General features: G+C 41.3%; 1 protein-coding gene across 1 annotated transcript in view; it reads left to right on the top strand.

Moving 5' to 3' along the window:
- Positions 1-4,745: 4,745 nt before the first annotated feature.
- Positions 4,746-24,313, top strand: part of OSM (oncostatin M) — a 33,790-nt gene continuing 14,222 nt past the window's right edge. Inside the window, exons 1-4 of the mRNA XM_078665999.1 lie at positions 4,746-4,921; positions 7,201-7,349; positions 20,996-21,082; positions 24,050-24,133. Coding sequence (XP_078522125.1) covers positions 4,885-4,921; positions 7,201-7,349; positions 20,996-21,082; positions 24,050-24,133 — 357 coding nt within the window. The 5' untranslated portion in view covers positions 4,746-4,884. The remainder of the gene's footprint in view (positions 4,922-7,200; positions 7,350-20,995; positions 21,083-24,049; positions 24,134-24,313) is intronic.

The following is a 24,313-nucleotide window of genomic DNA, read 5'->3' as shown; positions in this document are numbered from 1 at the left end:
AGACGGCTGGAATGCCAGAAACCGGTCCTCGGAAGCTTGTTTCCGGCCAGGGAAGGCATGGCTTGGCAGTTCGGGCTGGACTGTTCCCATGAGGCACAGGGTCAGACTGATTTGCATATAGCCATGTCTGAACTGGGGTGGCAGAGTGGGCTAAAGAACGGTGATGGATCAAACCCAGATCTTTTGACTGGGTGTGAGTGTTTGATTGGTTCAGATGCCACCCCCTTTTGTACCACGTCGGTAATACAGCATGGGTGCAAAGGCACAGTGATTCCCTCATTTGCATGGGGCCACAACCCCATATAAATGAGGGAACGTCCTCTAATAATAGCAGTGGTGCTTTATGTATGCCAGCACTATCTGTATTACAAAAGGGGCTGCACAAGAATCTGCTGAACCTTTTGTAGTACCAAAGTGCCCCGGGGAAGCATTAAATGGGTGCAAACGCCTATTATACTCTCGGGGCGCTTACGTAATATGGCCACAGTAGGTTAATTCAAGTTTGACCCCCTGGTATGCTAAGGACATATAGAATTATTGAAAACTTGAGCATCAGTTAATTCAATAATGTGGTGCACAGTGCATGGCTAAGGATGGATGTGTACCAAAGTATTGTATTGACAGGTTTAAGGTCATTTCTGACACTAAGGGGCCTATAAGGATGGCGATAGCGGTGCTGGGACCGGCCACCAGTGGTGCGGTGGTCCCGCATCGGCAATTAGGATGTCACCGCCACAGTGGCGGTGGCATTCCCCATCCAAATCATTGTGGCGGGCGGTGCACACACCACCGCCCACCACAATGCTGGGGCTGCACACTGCACAGTGCGGTGCAATGTAGGGGGTGCCATAGGTACCCCCCAGGTGCCCCCTTCACCCCCCCAATATCCTGGGGGCCCGCAATGGGCAATGTGAAAACCGCATGCCGTTGCCGCCACGGAAAGGCTTCCCGCTTCCATGGATGGCGGTGTCTAGCAAACACCACCACCATATGCAACCCTTTTCTGCCCCGTCGACCGGGTGGAAAAGCGGCTGACGGTCTTCCTGTTCACCACGGTACCCCCCCCCCGCCATCATAATATAGCGGGGGTAAATGGGAAGCGGGCGGGGGATTATGTCGGACGGATCGTCACCGCCATGCGGGCGGTGGCAATCCGCCCGACATCGTAATAGACCCCTTACTTTGCCATTTTTTTTATTACAACGAAAAGTGGATGAACCCATAGGGCAGAATCTATAGTTCAATTACCCCCCCAGAGCAAATTATTTGTAATATTTAGCAAGGTGGTTGAACTGGCTTGGAGTAAAGTTAGTAACTGGTGGTTCACAGGAGCACAATTAACTCTACTTGATCAGGTGGGTGACTCCCTTGACTTTTCCTACATGGTGGAAACAAGTTTGTTGTTTTTGTGAAGCAGCTTAAAGCATTCTGTACCACGATCCTTAGACACTGTAAAAGTTTGACAGGCAGCCGTCATGTTTGACAGAGCCATCAGTCTACTTTTGTAACATTGACACAGCGGCCCCTGCCAATGTTATTGCAAGTCTGTCGCACAACTCTAAATTTGGCCAAGGGAAGACCCTTGGTTTGGTGGGAGTAAAGTACTCTCCCATACCAATTGATTTACCACTGACTGCCAAACTCTAAATCATGAATACTCTCCACGTAATGTAAGGCTCTCCATGGTCGTCAAGAATAAGCAATAGAGCGTTTAGTTTTCCATGCATGCTGGAGGGATAAGGAATAGGTAGAACATGAAAACAGAGGCAAATTACCGGGTAGCAGAGACAATTCACTGTAGAAGACTCAGTGCCATATTGACTGTAGCTCACAGAGAGCAAGCAACAAATGAAGAATGGGTCGACCTTTAGCTTGGGCAGCAGATGCGTAGCTATCACAGAGACATGCATCAATACAACACGGCTGATGCAAAACAGAAATGATATACTCTGGAGGCAAAGCAGGTATTTTGTTGAGGTAAGGCAGAGTCATTTTCATTGTAGTGCTTGAGTACTTACAGAAAAGTGAAGATTTAAGGCTGCGTGCTATGCGCATTAAGGAGGCAGCCCGACAGAGTACCAGCATGTGTTCTAGTTAAATTATTTCTCCTTGGTAAAGTAAAGAATATATAAAAGTTGGAACGCTGCTTTGAATGCACTAGTTGAATTAATCATGTCATAAAGAGATCATTTTTTTTTAAACTAAGGTGTGAGTGGGTCCATATGGATGTACACAATGGTCCTGATCAATTAAGAATTTCAGATCAGGAAGCAGGGGACAAGCTGACACGTGCCTCAGTCTGCAAAGAAGAGCGGCCCCTACAGTGAAACAGGCTTTGATGTCGAATCTGGGGGCCGAAAAAGACGTGGCCTCTTAAGCAGGATGAGACAAATAAGGCTACAAATTGCACAAGTAGAGAACTGACTGGCATGTGAGGGATCACAGGACAGGAGTTCTGACATGGTGTGGGTGTTGTTGTCATGGAGACCAGCAGATGAGGCTGAAAAGTCATCCGCATGGCAATAAATTGTCAGAAGTTGTTTCAAGGTAGAGGGAAAGCCCTTGTCAGCACATTTGGTACAGTGAAAGAGGTACAGACAATGAATAAAGTAGGTTGAGGGAGTGTCTTCTTTATTTCCCACTCCAGTGGTCTGTTAAACAACGCTCATCAAAACAACTGACAGTCTGTCAGGTGCAAGAAATATATCCCAGGTCATGATACTTGTGGAGCGAGGCCGAGCATGCATTGCGTGTGGGTAACCTAATCAACAAAAAAAAACTCTGAGTTGTTTTATACTAAAATATTTTATTTACAGATCTTGTGAGAGCAAGGCTATGGTAGCAAGAAGAAGATAAAAACATAAGTTATCATAGTTTATAACTATTAAGCTCATCACAGTCACACACATTTGAAAAATGTAAACACACAATACTTAAAAGTAATTAACATAAAGATTTGGTGTTTGGACAAAATATCGGATCAAAAATATCATGTTTTTTTTTTTTACCGAGTTTTATATAGCGCGAACTAGACCCAAAGATATCGGGTATCAGAGCGCTTTACATAGCACCAGTTTCGTTACATGAGGACACATTAATTTTTTTAGGCACGGGGAGATTAAGTGATTTGCCCACAATCACAGGATGTTGAGCATCGTTGATGAGACTCGAACCCGGTTCCCCAGCTGTGACGTCGACCACTCTAGCCGTAAGGCTACATACAAAATATAATGTCAACAATATCAAGGACAAAAATATGAAGGTAAGTTTCCATAAGTAGCACAGTTTTACTATACTTAACCAAATGTATGATGATATATATCTTCAAGGTATGTAGCTGTCGAGTTTAGAATAGTAAATCTATACTTATCTTATTGCACTTACCTTGTTGATATTTTGATCCTCATACTTTTGATACGATATTCAGTCCACACAATATATTAGTCTGACAGACAACAATAGATTTGTGGTCCTGCACATAGTGTAGCATCATTGCAAGCGTGTTAAATTTTTTTAACTGTGTCCGTGCTTCCTACTGCTCCATGGGCCAAAAAGTCAATTTGAGATTTCCTAATTGCGAATTTTTACGATTCGCAGTTATGAAATCATAAACAGCTATGTACAACAGTGTCTCAGATAACTGTTTGTGATTCCGAATGGGTCACAAAGAGACATGCCTCATTAATATTGATGAGGCAGGTCGCAATTTGCGACCCATTGGGAATGGCTACATTCACAGGGATGGTGGCCTGATGAGGTCAGCAGACCACCATCTCTGTGATTGCTTTTTATATAAAGCAATATTATATTTTTGTAATCAATTTATTTTCCCTAAAGAAAAATAGGCTGCATTACAAAAATAAAATGAAAAGTTGTCATTTCATTTTTTAAGAGTAGGTAGTGGTCCGTGGGACCACTGCCTGCTCTGGAAAAATGTTTGTACTATCATTCACAAAGGAGGAGGGGTCCCTTGGGGACCCCTTCCCATCTGCAAAGGGTTACCACCAACTTGAAGTTGCAAATGTTTTGCAACCGCATTTCGGTTGCAAAACATTCTAACATACAGTTGCGATTCAGTATTAGGAAGCAACACCCTAAACACACCCCTTCCTAACAGCAAATCACAAACCCTAATTGCGGTTTGGTAATAAGTTACCGAATCTCAAACAGGGTTTGGTGCATCAGAAAATGCTTCTCGTAGAAAAAAGCTTCCTACATCTGGCCCCAGATTATTTAATACATCTTCATTAATGCTGAAAAGTGCTATACCAGCAAATTTAGTAATCCATCTGGATTACTGATTCAAGTATTCCACACAACACACACTGGTCGGAGCATTGTTTCCTATATATGAATATTCAATAGCAATACAAAGATTAACTTCACTCCTGCATCTCCATCCAGTGGGGTAAAAAGACAGAAGGACAGATCTGAATCGGCTCAGGCTGCTAAAGAAAATGTGGAGGCTTCAGTTTCATTTTAGGGCAGCGTAATGTCATCACTTCTGTAATCTGGTTCAGATAAGTCAGAGGGGGTTGGGTCACCGCACATGGCACAGTGGCCCAACCCTGTGTCAGGTCATTGCCCCATCCAATACAAGGAACAGCTCGAGCTGCCCTCTATTGAAGGCATACAACCTTCTAGGAACTAGTTCGAAGAACAAGCCAATTGATGTCATTTCCTTTTTGTGTGGCCACAAAGCAGCACTTCTTTTTTGATTGGTATCAGTCGGTTAATACTAATTTTCCAGGAGGGCTGGTCTAGTGTCTGCGTTGAGAATTGACTCATCAGTGCAGAAAAGAGGCAAGGTTCCTCATTTCTGTTCAGAAAGGCGAGAGCTGCGGTGGCAACCTCACAGGACGCAGGAACAGCTGTGCTTTTAGCATGTTTGGCAACTCCAAAAAATTCTGGACTCTACGAGGTACGGTTATATATTTAATCTATCTTTTGATCATCTTTTTGGGGTAGCTTAGCGTGGGTTGATGTGTTGTTCTTGAGCACTAGAAGGTGTCAGCAGCTCTTCATGGGTACAGGTTAAAGGGTTGTTTGCACTGGTGACCGGGCCACTGTCTGGTTCTGTGGAGCATGTGACCAAAGGTTAGTGTCTGATTCATTTTAACTAGAAATAGATCGTGGAAACAGGCAGACCTAAAGGACCAAGGATTCATGTGCTGTTAATATGAACGCTCTGTTTCTTGTCTAAAGGCTTTACTTTGGGGAAAATGGTAGAACTGCAGGAAAGCTAGTTTCCAGAAGAATGCCTCACAAAGCACAGAAGGTCCATTTTCTCATCATACATGAAGCGACTCAATCTGCATTTAGCGACTCACATAAACACCTACTCAGTCGGTGAACAAAGCAGACTATGCCTTTCATTTCATGTAGCTAAATGAGTCACAACAGGCCACAAACATCATTACTTCTAGTGGCTCTAGTGGCTTCTCCCACTCTGTTGAGGTATGCTTTAGACTGATCTTAGTGAAAACTCACTGCAAAAGAGAACACATATCGCTTGTTTCCAATTTGCACCTCTCCCACCCAACACACATGGTATCAGCTATTCCAGAGGGGAACAGCCTTTTCTACGCAGGCCTTACCATGCAATGCCTTTACAACGTACTGCCTTTACCACGCATGTCTTTACCCCTTATATGCCTTCACCATGCATACCTTTACAACAAAATAGTAAGTATAAATCAGGTAAAAGTAAAATTGTGTGTGTATATATATATATATATATATATATATATATATATATATATATATATATATATATATATATGTATATATATATATATATATATATATATATATATATATAGATAGATAGATAGATAGATAGATAGATAGATAGATAGATCGATTTCCTCATTCTGCTTTATTGTATCTCAAAAGAATTGGCTGCAGACACCAAAGATTCCTGCTCAAGTTCATTTATTTTACGCTCTTCTGCCATAACACGTTTTGGCGGTCCAATGTGGCCTTGATCACACAACGTTGCGGCACCATTTTCTGCCCCATAAGCAGTGGTGGCTTGACGAGGGAGTGCTGCGGGGTGGTGGGGCGGGGAGGGGCATGGTGGGGGGGGGTAGTGGAGTCCGACATACGATGGACAGGAGTAAGGTAAGTAATTAAGTAAATACAACAAATTACCTTGCGATTGCTGCAGCGCCCAGTTGGTGCAAGGAACTGCATACCTTGCAGTTCCTTGCAATGAAGTGCTGGCCTCATGTTCATTAGGGCCTAATTTGAGTACCACATAGGGATAGACAGTCATTATCGCACCTGATCAAATCCGAAACCCCTGGGCTCGGAATTTATCGGGTTCGAAAAATTCTGCCTTTCTCAAGTTTTGTCCAAAAAGTGGGGCATGATAGGGGAACCTTGTACTTTTGGCAGGTGCTGCATTTTAATGGGGAGTGCAGACTTTAGTGCGTGGTAATATTCAAAGCACTTTTAATTGTGATCCCTGAGCAAACAAGTGTTTGTGCATTGATCACCATCATCTGGCCCACCTATAATTAGGGCCTATGGTCCAATGAGATTATATTACTCCAAAATACAGCTAGTGTCCTTGACTCTTAGATGGAGAACAGTACATGTGGCTGCAGGAGAGTTAAGGCCCTGTGGATCCATGGAAAGTTTCAGTGTTTGGTACAAGTGCTTTGACTCAAGCAGTCAGTGCTGATCCTGGGAGTCTAGGATTTCAAATTCCAGGATTCATGCCTTGGCCCCTAGGTACAGTGCATGTCCTATAACTCTAAAGTACCGTCCAGACCTAGGGTTACAGGGTGCTGTGCAGTTCCAGGACACAGAACTGGTCCTGCAAGTTTACAATGCATGCAGCCTTTTCACTCCAGGTTCTTTTATCCCAGTCTATAGTCCAGGATAGGAAGCCTGATGAATGTAGTGCCTGCTTTGTGACATTCATGAAACAGTGCTGAGCTTGTGAAAACCAACATTGGTTCCCTGTGGGGCAAGTGACAAGCCTAGACTTCCTAGACTGAAAAAATCACACTCAAATCATATGAACTTCTACAAATCATTTAAATGAATCTAACAATAATAAAAATAGTAAAGCTGGTGCTCCAGAACCGACGCAGTGAAAGTATGCAGAATGGATCAGCCTATAAAAGTGTCCTCAAGTGACAATTACATCTGCTCTTGTCCAAGAGTCTGATCTCTTCATATTTTCTCCAGGTCTTTTTTGTAGGGTTTGCATGCTGTCTATCATCCTAGTGACAACTAACTGTATCCCCTGGCAGAAGAACAAGTGGCAGATCTTAAATCACAGTGACGCCAAAGCTGAATTAATGGAGCAAGAGGCCAATGACGTCTTCAAATTCTACGTAAGTACATATCTCTTCAGCTCTCACTCACGACAAAAGTGCATGAGCTTTGCATCCACCCTTCAACAACCTCAACACTACAACATGTCCCAATGCATGTGGAGTGAGTAGGGCTGTCTGCCTGCCAGCATGTTTTCAGATTACAGTAATTCAAAGCCAAAAAATACCCTTTCTTTGCTCCAATAACAGTCATGTTTTTCTCTGATGTGAATTAAAACCAATAGGAGTTTATATACATGTTATAAGTACATATACCTGCTAGGATGAACCTGTATTATTCTATCAAAGTCTATGCAGTGGTTATTTTTTTTCAAATTAAACATTTTATTGCAAACATATGGCCGCCTAGGAGGTTTCATGGCTCCTTCTTTCTTCTTTCTATTTTAGTGGCATTTGCTAGCATTTAAACTTTTAAAAAGTACATAACCATGGCAGAAGCTTGCTAAGGTCATACCTATTTTCTTTGCCAATGCTCGTTATGTTGCCCTTGTTGGATACAGTTCCAGTGCCCTCTACTTCTAACCCGTGCTGTGATGGGGTAGAAGAAAGCCCATAAACCAGAATAAAGAAAAGACAGAGGTCATGTCCCCGAAATCATGGAGGTCTTAACATTTCATAAAGCATTAAACCCATGTATATGTCTCTGTAATACATGGGTGCCTGCAATCCCTACATAAACGCCCATCTATCATTTCCTTATTGTAACAGCTTTGGTCACCTGTAATAATGAAGTGACATAGCTGCTCAACAGTAATAAATGATTAGATTTGAGTTCTGACATCATAATATCTGCTGCCAGAGCCAGCAACCAAGGGGAAAAGCAGGACAGGGAGCATAAGTAAAGCTACAGATTAAACAAAGAAAACGAAAACAACGTTTTCCTTCCTCTGACTATTGTTACTAGATGAACAGCGATCGATAGAAATGAGATCTTTATGGTAAATAATAGAATATCTCTGAAAGTGTATGCACTTTCTAAGATATAACTTTTTTTAAAATCTGACTTGTATGAAAGTGATTTAAATAACTTTTTGCAATAAATATCTGTCTGCTTTTAGTATGTTTAATTTTGCAGTCCAGAATCTATGGGGCTATTCACTTTTCTTAGCACCTTTAGTGCACTACAATGGTACTACTCAAGCACTACAGAATACTATTCTGTTATTATTCTTCATGTCTGTAAGCATCCTATCTCTTTGATATGAAAGAGCAAACACACCAAGGGTGTAAGCAGTTTGTAGGAATGGTGATGCTGTGACCATGCATTATAAGGAATGATGTATCCACTGAATAATATATTGCAAGTCACCTTAGAGTTCTATGATCTTAAAAGGAAATCAGTCATCATCATCATCAATTTCCCTTAATTTTAAATAAATAAGACATGAAAAATGTATCTAATTCACAATCTCATATTATACAAACAATATTCAAAACATAATTAATTATAGGCGCCTGTAAAGGTTGATAATAAATCCTCAATAAAATAGCTACATACAAACCTATAACTATTTATCAATGGTCTACAAAAATGTCCTTTTTCTAAGAGAGATTGGACAAAATGTATTACAGACAAGCAAGTTCTGGAGATAAAAGCTGTTAAATAAAAACAAGTGCAGGTCTGCAATGTCTTATATTCAATACACGCAAATTACGCAGTAAATACAATTTCCTTCGGTACATATACAATTTGCAAAAAAGCATAAAGTGCATTGTGCTCTGAGATGACTCATTATCACATGGGCAATACAGGAGTTCCTGAAGTCAGGCACCACACCACAAAAAAATGTATGATTTTTAATCTAAAGCGTGTGAGAGAAAAACAGTGTTCTGAATTGATTAGAAAAGAAAGATAGAGTTTCATAATCCCCACTGTTGAAACAATAGCATGTGATCGCACCGTGGGTTTACTGCATTCTCTTGTTATTCTCATATTCTCACAAAAGTTACAAAACAAATCTTTTATTAAAACTTTAGTTATGGTATTTATCAAATCAGATTTGCTAAATAATTCAGGATCACTCAACCAGGAGCAGAACCTTTTAATGTATGATAACGAAGGGATCTTTAATACATTATCCAAAGCTAAGCAATTTTGAATTATTTACTTGTGAAACTCACCTCGAGCTTCATCCAAATTGATATTCTTGAGAGAAGTGGATGTAATTGAATCAGATCTTCTATATAGGTAGTCCCCAGTTCAATATGCCAAATTTCTGCAAGGGTGCTATGAGAAGTGGGCAATAATATTCATAAGAAAATGTTTTCTGCCATTTGTAAACTAGTTATATCTGTGTATCTACAGAGACCCACACCATAAATTGCAGCAGATATGCATATATTTTTGTATACTTAGAGCATTTCCCCCATGGCATTTTCATTAAGCTTAGCTGCCAACAGAAAAACAGCCTCCATTGTTCTATTAAATTGTTGGCATCTGATAGTGTATAAATGTCCCCAGCTTAACAATGAGTCCAGGGATATCCCCAGGTATGTGAACGTTTGGACACTCCCCGCCGCTGGGCCACCAATGTTATGGTGATGTCTTTTTGCGGTTTTAGGCCCGAACACTACAGTGAAGGATTTAGTAAGATTAGTTTAAACCCATAAAGGTGGTGAAGGCATTCAATAGTTTCTGCCCTAGCAATCAACATTGCATTACCTGCATAAAGCAGTACCAGTACAGGGCATTTCGCAAGCAGTAGCATGTTATGTCCCCTTTCCAACAGAAAGCTTGTCAACTCATTTATATTCAAAGTAAATAAAAATGATGCAAGTTTTGGTGGACTCCTCTGTTAGGCTTACATGATTTGGTGCACTCACCATTTTTTTCCCGCTGAGTTTAATATAGCGCAAGCTTACTCCTAAGGTATCAGGTATCAGGTATCAGAGCACTTTACATGACCACAAGTTGCGTTACATAAGGACACCTTCATTTTTGTTAGGCACGGAGAGATTAAGTGATTTGTCCAGAATCACAGGATGGTGAGCGACGTTGCAGAGAATCGAACCCGGTTCCCCAGATTTGAGATCAACCGCCCCAGCCGTTAGGCCACATCCTCTCCCCATTGGGTCTGTATTGCACCTTAACTGTTACATCCAGGTACATTTGTCACAGTGAGCAGACAATGAGCTCCTCTATTACCATTGATAACATTATGGACCGGAGTTTTGATCTATTGACATAATGAAAAGCACAACTCAAGTAAATAAATGTGAGATAGACCGATCTAATATTTCTTACTGTATATTTGCTGATAAGGAAATGTAAATCTAAACAGTGATCAAATGTGACCTGGCGTTTGCGAAAATCATATTGCATCTTAGTAAGAATTGAGTTCTGCTCAGCCCAGGCTTTCATACGTGCAAACAGAATCCTGCCCATAAACTTAACAGCAGAATATGGAAGAGGTATTGGACAGTAACACCTTGGTCGCCTTTCCTAACTATAGGTACAATAACTGATTTGGACCTAGAAGTAGGTAAGACATTCATAACTGCAGCTCTAAGAACAACAGTTACAATTGGAGCCAATAATTCTTTGTTGTTCTTAAAAGCATCCATTGGGACGCCATCCAGACCAGGTGCCTTCCCACTTGGGCTCTTGTGGATTTCTGAAATGACTTCCTTGATCTCAAATGGTATACTTGCTACATGATTGTTTACTGCTTGTACCTCCCCACCATCAGAAGAACACTATGAGGACAAATGGGGTGTAGTATAAATGTTATGTTTATACTCGCGCTGAGCGTGTGCCGGGTTGTGAGAGAAACTACTCGGTCATCGAGCGAGAGGCATTAGCAGCCGCATGGGCAACAAGATATTTTAGGGTCTATTTGTGGGGTGTTCAATTCACACTCAGAACTGATCACAAACCTCTCTTGAAGGTTTTGGCTCCTGGGGGCATCAAAAATTGTTCGTGTAGACTGGCTAGGTTGGCAGTTAGTGTTCAAGATTATACATGCAATGTGGAGTATGTACCGGGGTGGTGCAACAGTGTGGCCGATTGCTTATTTAGGTTGCCAGACACTAAGGCTAGGCCAGAGGTGTTAGTTACTGAAAACTTTGTTGCTTACTTGGAAGACCTTGTAGAGGATCTTGCTAAGTCTATTTCTAAAGAAGAATGGATACGGGCCATGGAGGAAGATCAGCTTATGGGAAGTTTAGTTAGGATGTGCAGGGAAGGGGTTTCCAGGCAGAGCACGGTACCACTTAATCTTAGACCTTATGTACAATTGCAGGACGAAATATCTATGCCTGGAGATTCCATTGTAGTGAGAGGGGAAAAGTACATTCCACCGACTTCATTGAGACCTCGCATCATTGCCATAGCACATCAGGGTCATTTATGCTCTCACGGCAAGGCACCTTAAACAGAGCTTCTGGTGGCGAGGGATAGACTCCCAGGTTAAGGTTTGGGTGGAACGCTGCGAGTCATGTAAGGAGTCAGAGAAAAGGCTTCAGGTAGGAGCAAGTTCAAGGTTAGGTGGACATATAGTATCTGAGGAAGGAGTTTGGGCAAAGTTTTGCATAGACTTTATAGGCCCTTTTCATGAACTTCCCGAGAATGGGAAATTTGCTATGGTACTGGTTGATTCGACTTCAAGGTGGGTTGAGATTGCGTTCATGAAGAGTATCAACACACAATCCACTATAAAGGTGCTTAATGGTATTTTCAGGAGGGAGGGTATCCCACGCACGGTTTTGTCAGACAATGGGACACAATTTACTTCCAGGGAAATGGAGGAATATTTTACTAATAGAGGTTTGAAGCATTTACGCAAGTCACTTTATAATCCCCAGAGTAATGGCTTGTGCAAGAGGGTGAATAGATTGGTCAAGGGCACAATGCAGCTTGCTTTAGCTTCAAATAGATCTATCCAAGGAGAAATTAAAGAAATGCTCTGGGCATATCGCACGACTGTACACCAAAACATGAACAAAACACCCTTTGAACTCATGAGAGGGAGACTACCTGGTACAAAATTACTTCCCACATGGTTGCAGAAATCGCATTTGGCAAGGGAGAGTCACATTGTCACGTCTGGCAGAACGAAAATTACTGAAGGGGATTTAGTTAAGGTCAAGCCGGGCGGGAACCATAAAATGTTTAACAAATTCAAGGGGCCTTTTCGAGTTAAGTCTGTGTTTGATAACTATGTCAGGTTGCAAAATGGTCAGACATGGAATTTGCGTAGGGTTGCTTTATACCATGCAGCATGTTCCTCTGCCTATCTTATGATAGTTCTGAAGACCCCTCGTAAAATTGTTGGTGTAAGGGAGCACAGACCTGTTCGCACAAAAAGAACCCCTTCATATTTGAAAGACTTTATTTAAAGTGTAAGAAAGGGGTAGGTAGGAATGCATGTTCGTTTTACCGTGTTTATGTTTTTATGCTTTCATGTATAACATTTTTCATGATGTTTACCTTCAGAATGTCTTATGGTTTTAAGTTACTAGCTAATACATTTTTTGTTTATCCTGCTTTCATTATTTTATGTTAAAGGAAAGGAGATGTGTTATGTTTATACTCGCGCTGAGCGAGTGCCGGGTTGTTCTCGTGTCGGTGAGCTCAATGTTCGACACAGAGCCGTTAGACGGAATCGAGAGCCCGGCACTGCTGGTCGGGTTTTTATACCTACTATCGTGAATAAACTAAACTGATATTCACTGCCCACGAAGACTCCTGCCTTTTATGTACAACAATAAACAATAGTAAAAAATTTCGCCAAGCAGTCTGCTGGTATCGAAGCCTCAATTTCATGGAGAATGCATTGTTAATTAAAGGACCAATTAATTACTTTCTGAAAAAGATCACTATCAGTGGTTGCGATTCCCATCACCAGGGACACATGACCTCCTCCCTTATAGAGTGTTTCCTAGCTTGCAGGGCTTCTTTATATCTTAACCTGCATGTTCAAACTTCTGTCTGAATGTGGGGTGACTTCTTCAGAACTATCATAAGATAGGCAGAGGAACATGCTGCATCAAGCAGTCGATGCAGTTTGATCCCTAAACTCGATCATCAGCTTCTTTCCTCTATATGGTCATGGAACTCCTCTGTGACTACAATATCCTTATAATCTACAGCAGGAGGGTACTTTATCCTATATATTTCCAGCTATCCAGCGCCAGGACACTCCTTGGAGTAGCAGCTGCTCTTTATGAATACCCTTACATAGACATATTTCTTATTTACTACAGCGCTGTATAATTCCAGTGACAGATTAGCATTAAAGAACAGTGTAAAGAGGGAAGAACTGCTGAGAGGCGCCACAAAAGACATGGAGAAAGCAGCTAGTACCGTCAATTGTTATGTGATGAAGGATGGTCCTGAAGAAATGTCTGTCGTAGAACCTTGTTGGGCTGGATAAAGACATAGGTACTAGATTAGGTGTAGTAAACTAGAGTGGGAGCACGTGTGGCCATCTTCTATTTTTTAGCCCGGTCATATGGCCTGTGACACGGGTCGTAGATGGGTAGGGGCAAGTGTGCAGGACACCCCTCTTAGGAGAGGGGTCTGTACAGTGATGTGTCCACATGGACACTATGGGTCCCAATTAAATTTATTATGATAATTAGACATTGCAGCACGAGGCTTTGATGCATGCTTCACACCTTTCCCTTTCCTTTTATTGTTTATTCATGTACTTATTACCACTATAACATAGCATTATTGTCTGCTGTAGAGGAGGGTCAAAACTGTTGTTAAATGCACTCCCCACATTACAGGCCATAGCCACAGGCGCAGGGGGTGTGCAGCTATTACTCAGCTTCAGTTATTTGTAAGTTCGCTCGGTGACCTGTCTTTGTGAATCTCATTGTTGACTATCTGGCACTAAAAGAGAGCTGGATTGAGTCTGTTAGTGCATCTGAGAGCTAGTGGAGAGACAGGCAGCACGGGAAAGAGTAGAGCAGGGTACTAAAGGTCACTGGAGTGGGTTAAAACTGTCAGCGGTAGTGCAATTCTGAAAACTCTGGCCATACCATGAATTTGTTATTTGTTATTTAATATTTATTAAGCGCGCATACGCCCAGAGGCTTCTTGGCGCTGGAAAGAGATAAAAAACATAACAAGGGTGGATCAAACGAAAGTCTCTATTTCAGATATGCCTGTGTGAATAAGTGCGTTTTAAATGCCTTTCTGAAGGCAAGAAGATCCTTGCACTGTCTAAGAGCTGGCGGCAAAGAATTCCATAGGGTTGCGGCTAAAAAATGAAAGCTGCTGCCTCCCTGTCGTTTCTTCTTAAAGCGAGGTACCTCAAGTAGTTCTTTGTGGGCTGATCTCAAGCTGCGTGAAGGGACGTATCTGCCAATCAGCTGTTTGATGAAGGAGGGGCCCTTACCTTGCAAAGCCTTAAAAATAATACAGCCAGCTTTAAATTCGGCTCTTTGAGCCACAGGAAGCCAATGCAAGGTCTCTAAACCAGATTTGATCGAAACCCATTTGGGAACGTTACAGATCAGTCTGGCGGCTTGGTTCTGTAGGTACTGCAGTCTTCTAAGTTGGCCTATGGGTAAGCCTAGATAGAGACTGTTAGAGAAATCAATGTGGGAGAGGATTAGGGCCATGACCACCTGGATTAGGGCAGTGTGGGTGAGGAGGTGTGCGATTTTCCTGATCTTTCTCAGTTGGAAAAAACCAGAAGAGACCACAGTACCAATCTGGGATTTTAAGGTGAGGTCTCATTAATGGTTACCCCCAAACTCTTTACTGTTTGTGATTTCTTAGGGGGGAGGCCCATGTCCATAGGCCAGAAATTAGGACTCCAACCGATTTCGCTCTTGCCGGGCAGAATCAGCTCGGTTTTCCCCGGGTTTAATTTAAGATGATTTAGAGACATCCAGTTCTGGATTAGGGTCATGGTTGCTTGAAAATCCTCCACAGCATTTGGGGAATTAAGTGTGAAGACTAACTGCAAGTCATCTGCATAATTATATACAGTGACTTTGTGTTTACTTAAAGCAAAAAAGAGGGGCCGCATATACAAATTAAATAATAAGGGGGACAGGGAAGAGCCTTGAGGGACCCCACAGAAGGAATTGATTTTAGGAGCTGAGAAAGATCCTAAGCAGACAGACTGGGTGCGTTCAAATAAGAACGATGAATGTCACAGAAATGTTTTCTTTAATGTGAACAAAATTAATTAGGATCATATGCACAGTTTTTTTGGAAGGTGGACCAAAGCAGCTGTCAGTGAATAGAGAGACTAGATAATGCTTTGTGATGGTAGTTGTACCTTCTTATTGCTCACTGCTCTCCCTTCTGCAGATGTGTCAGTCAGAGGAAGGCAGTATTGACAGCCTCAGAATTGTTGACTTGTAGTCTGAGTATGTAAAGTATATGACATTATCAGTACTTTTGATTTGTGCAATAAAGTACTGATGTTATGATATAAAAAGCTAGCAAACATGAAAGAAGATAACATAAATGAATCCAGAAACAATTAGGCCTATTAACTTTGCAGTATGTTTAGTAATACTACAGTAGTATTACTCAAGTACTACAGAATGCTATTCACAAACCTGCACAGTTCCCAAATTTAGGTGGAGAGCAGCTCCTTTATATGGAGCACCCTACAACACCACCGACCCGCTGATCTGCACACCTCAAATGCAGTGGCGGTTCCTGATAATGGGCGGAAGGGCTGCACCCCATGGGCTTTACAAGTCCTAAGGATGGCAAGCAATTGCCATTCAAATTGCCTTTGCCTGCCTAGAGTGACACTCCTCGAAACAGACGTTAGGTGGTCAACAGTTCTTTGTTGGGCACATATGCTAGTGCGTATGCTCCAGTTATTGGTGTGAATTTTCAACATCCTACTGGCTGACAAGGTGCCAGCCCAGCCTTCAATACTTGGGGTTCCTAGGGGCCGCCCAGTACTGACGTGATGCAGCGTCATATTTTGACAGCAGCCCTGGACGCGTACACTATTGACCCTGAAGTTCCAGGGGATGACTCTCAATTCCAAGGTGACTCTCTCGACCCCTCCCTTTCCCAAGTCATCACAGGGTGACGAGTTGGGAAATGGAGGTTTTTCAGCCTTTGGAAGAGGGCCTGACGTCACAGAGTCTCAACCCGGGAGCTACTGGTAGTTTGCCAGTACCCTGGAAGTAGTTCCCTGTAGTGCAGCCCAGCATTGTAAGTAATTCAGAGGGTCTAGCAGTTTTAGTGATGGTTGTGCTAAGCATTTCTGTACCCTAAAATTGTGAGTTTTTATGTTGGAAAAGGCAAGATATTCTTTCCGTGTATTTACCCAATATGAAATGTTCGTATTTCATAGAAAACACAACCGAATATGCAAATGTTTGAAAACAAAAGGATTAAAAATACAAAATATATTTATAGCTGCTCTTTGAATAATAATTCAAACAGAGCTACGGATGTTTATACCTGTTAGTATTTCCTTTATACCATTGCGCATTTTCTCCTGTGGCTGTTATTTCATTAGTCATGTGGAAGCATTTCATATTGATGAAACTTTTCCTTAAATTGATGTTAGCAACTCTTCACTGTTTCTTACATGTTGGGAGGTTGGTGTGCTTCTACAATATCAAGTTTTAAATATCGTCCTGAAAAAATATTGCGTCCAGAATATTGGCTGTCACAATATCATGGGTAAGTATTTATAAAGAGTTTAATTTGATTTACATTCTAGATTTCACATCTATTTATCTTGAACATATGTGAACCTTCAAGGTAGGTAGATGTGGAGTTAAAAATAGTAAATCAATACTTATGTATTCATGTATACTGCCATGAAGTATACATGAATGCGATGCAGCGCACGACACGAAATTCATTTTATTTATTTAAATGTTACTTACCTGTAATCAGCCGTAATCCGTACTTTACTGCCCCCCCCACCCCACATCAGCGTCCAGCAGCACCACCATCGGCTGCTACTGCTGAGTCCTCCCCCCTCTCTACAGTCTTTGCTAACTCAGCACCGCAGCTCGCTACTGAGAGCTCTTTCCTAGCCCCTGCCTTTCAGTGACCGGGGTTTCTTACCCCGACACTCCACGGAATAAACCCAAACCAAGTTGCTTTAACTGTGCACTAATCTCTTATTTTAATTACCATTAAATAAATATTCACTTTAGGATCGGTAGCGGGAAAGCACTAAGATACAACAGTCATAAAAAGCTGTTTATTCCGTTCTTCACAACCTCAGGAAAGCTAATTCTACAGTCTTACGACGAATAATCACCGATCTAAAGGCTTCATGGGAGCCAGCCCGTGGCTTAAATTGATGGAGTCATTTGAGGCTTCATGATGACAGAGTTATTCTTTTTTCAGATGTACTGAAAAACTTTTAACAGCTGAGTTATGGTGTTTGCCCTTCTAATAGAAACTTATTAAAAACTGTTTTACACTCGAATAGGTACTGTCTGAATGCAATATACAGTTTGAAAACATGTGTTTAATTCAAAAAACTGAAACTTTATGTGGCAGCTTATTTTATACTGTGTGTGATATAATATTGAAATAATGACTTGCATATTTACGGTACTTATGCTCACTGACTGGGCTTTATAAGTGTGCACACGAATGAGATAACTGAGCAGGTATATCTTTGGAATGAGTCAATATGTATTGTCTCTCCTCGTTACTAGTGTATACATTTTCAGAATTGATGCTTTTCTTCCTCTGCAGCACTTATGCCGCTCTCTATAGTTGGGTAGGTGCACTTTCACCAGGGCACTCTGGTGCAAGAGGCTGACAGTATCGTATTTATAGTTGTTTGTTACAAGCCTACCAAGGCTCTAGAGGGGCCCATTTTACTTGGTTTCGGTAAGGCAATGGCATCCTTGTTATGACACTGCATGTATTGACACTATAATGGGTGAGAGGTCATTTAACAACTGTTATAGCCTGAGGCAGAAGGTGGACAATACTATCAGAACATTCCACCGACTGAGGCAACTATCAAATCGCAACCGAAAAGGGAGAAACAGATGACATGCATTAGGATGTTAAACAAAAAATATTGTATCAGCCATCATTGACCGTCTACCATGGTATGTGTCTTCAATGGAACTCTCAAAACTCCAGTGTTGTAAAAAAAGTATCTAGCTTCTAGGCGTACATATATAGAATGGTAAATCTCATACATCAACGTTTATACAATAGAAACAACATTACATTTCAAACATTGTTACAATGTAAATAACTGAATGCACATAAGAGATCACATTATTATAAAGTATTTTGACAACCTTTTTAGAATGTATAAATTAATGTAGCATAAACGTTTATTAAAATATAATAAAATTACATTTAATTAATTGTATATATATCACTTTTAGAAATGAATAATGCATATATTTTATGTTAGGTGGGAATATATTTTTAAAGTATACTTCAGAAAAATAATCAGAGATTTCATTCAAATAAAAGTCAATAGCAATGGGCTTACTCTTTTGTGGGTGGGTGTAAGCCCCTCCTACTCCTCCCTAAACCCATCCAACTTTAGTAGCAAGTAGCCCCTTTTACCAGCGTTTCCCCTTGGTCCCTCCCACATTTACTACTAAGTATTAAACTTACATTTACTACTAAGTATTAAACTTACATGTATGAGGCTCTCCCCATAGAAATGATAGGAGAGGTGGAGGTGAAGAGAGATTTACTCTCGTAGGTTTGTAAATGGCATCTTGTAGTACTTTAGTGGTACTTATGTACTACTACTAAAGTTATACCGATTGTACTTCGTGACTAGTCCCCCATATGTTTGGTTAGTTTTGGGGTGGATACTCCAAATTTGAAAACATTTCAGCAACAGGAGGGACATTTTAAATAGGGATATTTCTTGCCCAGTTATTTGGCCGGGTTACTTTCATTCATAGTGGTATTTTTCAGCATTCCTTTGCTGCTTATGTTTGTCAGGAATGGATCTGTTGGAGAAAGAGGAATTCATTAGTCCATATTATTGGTGCGAATGTGACAGCATATTTCATAAGTAGACTAATTAGCAATGGTGATCCAAGGAAGATTTGGGGTTATTGCGTTCGATTGGTTGAATAATCTTATGACTGTTACTTGGGTTATAAGGGGGAACATCCTTTACAACGCGGATGTTACACCGCAGTTCCCTTACGACGCAACTTTTCCAACGCAAGTTGTAACAACGAATTGCGCTGGGGGGGCGCTCCAGGATAGTAAATAGTTTAATTTACTATCCAACTCCTTCCCTACTATCCACGGGGACTGGAGTTGGAATAGTAAATTAAACTATTCACTATCCAGACCCCAACAGCGCAAGTCGTGGTAACGACTTGCGTTGTAAAACATGCATCATAAAGTACTGCGATGTAAAACATCGCGGTGTAACGATGTACATCCGTTATAAGGCAAATGGGGCATGCTTCTTTGTGGGCTGACAGCACTGCCTGAAGGTGGAAAATGTGAACGGTAAACTACCTTGATTCAAGGAACCACGTGCAAGATTGGACCTGTTAATTCTGAGACATGCATATTTTCTAAGAGTGGGCTTGGAAACATCTGAGTACGATTTCTGGAGCGAGATACCACCAAGAATCGTTAAATCCAGCCATTATACCATCCTCTTAATTATCAGGCACCCCATAACAAGGGGCTAACTAAATCTATTTGGAGTTATTTAGGTGTCCTGTTCTAGACACTATCCATTCACATGTCTCTGCTATTGGGCGAGTTGGAGTTCTGGAATGCTGGCAAGCAATGAGGCATAATTTACGGTCTATTGGAGTAAGAGTTCTCCCATAAGTTGGCAGAGTTTCCATCATTCCACACTAGTGGTTTCCCCTGCATCATGTATCCATGAGCATCCACCAAATTTCCAACAGTGTTGTCTCTCCCTTGAAAACCCTTGACTCTGTAATCAATCTGCTACAGAGCTACCAGGTAACCGTGGTTGGAGGTCGAAAGGGCCTAATAGGGTGTGATTACTCCCATGGATTTCCATCGCAGGCCAAACAAATACCCCTTTGCTCCTGCAGCTGTGTTTTTTGATGTAGTATTCTTTATTTCATTTCTGCGTTTGGTCTTTAGTTTTGTCAAAAAAGGAATGCTGAACAGGACGTAACAACATGGCGGGCCCTTCAGCATTCATGTTTGCAGAAAGTGTTTCCTCCAAATCACCAAATGCAATTTCAGTAAACAGATCCTTGCTAGGCAAGATAGGATCACTCAATATACTAATATAGTCTGTAGAATTGGTTGAGGCTAGGGCGTCGCCCACCTGGCGAGCTAGCAGGCCTCCGTGGAAACCTAGAATCTCCTTTCATGGTGGGATGGCAGGGTTCTGTCTCTGAATCAGATTATGTAGTTCGACTGTGTGAGCTGCTGGAGAATCAATATTCAACAAAGTGGTCTTTCTAGGGCTCTTCTGTCCATCTAGCCCTTATGGAGGACTGCAGCTTGTTCTCACTATTCACATCTTGGCAAACCAAGGTTATACTCCACTCTTACTGTCTGTCCTCATCTGAATCAGATGACAGCCAGGTCTCATTGCTAGACCCATCTCAGTCAGGCTACAGCCACCTTTCATTGACCGACCGTCGTAGTCAGCATATGGGCTGCTTTAATTGCATTTACAGTCATGTAATAGGTGTTGTGTGTTGTATACAATCAGAGTGATCTCTTCTGTACTTTTAATTCATGACAGGGGCACAAACAGCAGCTTAAAAAACACAGTGTGGTCAGGAAGACAGAACACGTGGAATCAGAGTTCAAGCAGCTCTGCAAAGTGCATGTAAGTACTATCTGTGTCTGTTCATTCCTCTTACTGTGTGCCAGCCTCTGAATGACAGAGAGATTAAAAAGTAGAAAACCAAAAAGGGCAATACAGTAGGTTTGACGTTTCTGTGCTCTGGGCCTGATTCACAAAGGTAAACTTACACTAATGTTTTGGTTATCTGAAACTAACTACCAGTGTATTTTTACTACTAGTAATTTTATTAGTAGTAAAATTACACTCATAGTTTGTGAATACCAAAGCAGAAGTAAACGTACTGCAAAATGAAAGTTTACGTTTGTGAATCAGGCCCTGTGCACTTGCTTAACAAAGGTAAGCTTTACACTTCTGTTTAAATTTACTCATGCTGTAGTTACTTTTTTTTTTTTTTTAACTGAGTTTTATATAGTGCAAACTTGACCCGGTATCAGGTATCAGAGCGCTTTACATAGCACCAGTTGCGTTACAAGGGGACTACTGTAAAGTTACTACAGCAAAACTGTAAAATTACCAGAGTAAAATTACACTTGCAGTTTGTGAATATCAAAAAGTAGTAAAGTTACAACAGCAAGTTTAAACTTACACAAAAGTGTAAGTTTATCTTTGTAAATCAGGCCTCTATGGGAAACGAGAATCCTCCGTACAAATTGTGCATGAATCCTTTCAGTGCCCTCCTCCCCCTTCCCCACCAATAAACCCAGCCTTGTAGCAGTTGAGGGTATTTATGGCCTAAAAAGCAGTGTCCCCAGTTCTGTGGTTACAATTGCAAACCTGGCACTGAGGTAGACGTCCATAGTCTCGGCCATCCTTCATTCTCAAAAAGATCAGAGTCATGGAGACCAAGGGCAGCTAATGGCATCCTGGTGACATGTTTGCAACTGTGAACATGGGACATGGGCAGATGTTGGCTGTCTCACTCCTCAACCCAGCAAAATTAGGTTAAGGAAGATCGAGACAGCTGCCAAGGTAGTCTATTTCCAGATGTAAACAAAGCACTGGGGCAGCTGTCAGCTGTGCCGGATATCCATCCTCTTCTTTCTTTTAAGGGTGATGGAGGCCTGAGACAGCAAACAACCCTCTACCCTGATTGCCAGTTACAAAGACCAACAGGGTAATTGGGCTTTAGCTCTGCCTATCATTATTTCATAGCCCTTGAGCAATGCAGGGGGACTAAATCCCCCCGTGCTTAGCAAAAAAAGTGGCAAAGGATACACTAAAGATCACCCTTGGGCATGGTGGGAGGAGAAGTTAACACCCCCACCCTTGAACAAGACAGAAGCATGGTAGCAGGAAATTACCCCCTTCCACTGAGAAAGAAAGAAACAAACGTGGGCACATAAAAACCCAAAGAGCTCTTTGGGGAGGCTAGGACAGTCAAATAGCACTTCGATGAAGTGAAAATGAAATACCTCACTGAGGCAAGGTCGGGAATGGAAGTGATAAGAACCACTATTGCCTGGCGATACAGAGGGTTAGAGGCCGATATACTCTTTTATGGTTATCATTGTATTATACCCAAGACCTGTGGCTATGTGGGTGTGTATTCAAACTCAAATTGCCTGCCCTAGTCTTAGTGTGGACTGGGCCGTGGGGTTTATGATCCTTTTTCAGTCTCTTGTCTGCCAAAACCTTATAATTTTAGTAATATATATATATATATATATATATATATATATATATATATATATATATATATATTACTTGCAGTCGCCAGTAGATAGTTATAGTTATGACCAAGTTTCCATAGGAAGGGCATTTATTGCTTTGCCAATAACTTTATTGCTGCTCGACTAATCTTCCCAAAATGTTAAAAACATAAACGGTCAGTTCAGCCGCTGTGTTGAACTTTCCAGCGTGATCTGTCAAGCGGGGTCAAGAAAAAAGGGGATCCCAAAAAGCTTTTTCCCCATGCATTTTCCCATAGGGATTTTGAACAAGACTACAGCCCGAACCACTGAATGGAATTACGCCAAATTACGCCAAATTGCTCTTGGTCCAGAAAGATCTCTTATGTGCAAATCCATTCTGTAGTTTGGAGGTATTAAAGACAAAAGTTTTATATGTATATCTAGGGACGTGCATCCTCAGCAGATCTGACAGATCTCATTGTGAGATCTGATTGACTGCCAACACTTCAACCAGGAACAACAGGCATTGAGGATCCCCCTATGACCCCACCAAAATAAACTGGGTGCCCTGGGTTGGGCCAGGGCACCCACCATTTACTGGCCAGGCCCTGGGGTTCCCGGGGCAAAAATCGGCAGTCGGATTAATGTATGTTAATTAAATATTGCTTTACGTTAAAAAAACATAAACATTCGCTAAAAAATCTAAAGGTTACAGGGGCGTTATTGTTAGAAATTCACAGAAAGAAACAAAAGTTAGAGGGACGTTATAGTTATGTTCACATTTTACCCACACAAAACTATAGAAATTCAGCAGTTATAGTTTCTTCAGATAACTCTAACTATAACTCGTGCTATAAGATAACTGTAACTCGCGGCCTCGCCATGCATTGCTAACTACCCCACATAATATATCATTCATAACATCTTCTATGACATCATTGATAATATCATTGCAACATTTGGAAAAAAATTATTGATGAGCAAACTGTGCATGGTGGGGGCACGAGTTATTGTTACCCTATGGCAAGAGTTATAATTACCTAATTTTGTAGGATTAAGGTTTCAACAGTGATTTTACAAACTTCGGTGCAAATTGGTCATGGAAGGTGTAGTTATTGACCATGCAAAATTGATTTTCCCATTGATTGTTGTGTCAACTTTAACTGAAGATGTGAATTCTGTCACTGCCATATCTCTCTCTCTCTCTCTCTCTCTCTCTCTCTATATATATATATATATATATATATATATATATATATATATATATATATATATATATATATATATATATATATATATACATATAGTGCAATTCTGTATTAAAATTTGTGTATTCTGTAATTTTAATTCATGACAGAGAGACATACAGGACATCTTGAATCAGAGCAGAGCCAAGGCAGATTTAATGGAGGAGGAAATCAAGCGGCTCTTCGATCTCTTTGTAAGTACCTGGTGTCTTTTTATGGCTTTACTATGTCATCTCAGTGACCATATACATTTATGGAACAGGTCAGTCCCTGTTTTTCTTTCTCGCTCTCTTTTTGGTGTACTCCCTTCACAGTGAAGGGACCGGCTGTTCTCTCTTCAGAACCCTGTAGAAGCAATTGAGAGCCTGTTGTCA

The sequence above is a fragment of the Lissotriton helveticus genome, chromosome 11 (assembly GCF_964261635.1).
Source record: "Lissotriton helveticus chromosome 11, aLisHel1.1, whole genome shotgun sequence".
NCBI classification, from domain to species: Eukaryota; Metazoa; Chordata; class Amphibia; order Caudata; family Salamandridae; genus Lissotriton; species Lissotriton helveticus.
The sequence above is the reverse complement of the archived record's forward strand: the minus strand, read 5'-3'. Positions and strand labels throughout refer to the sequence as shown.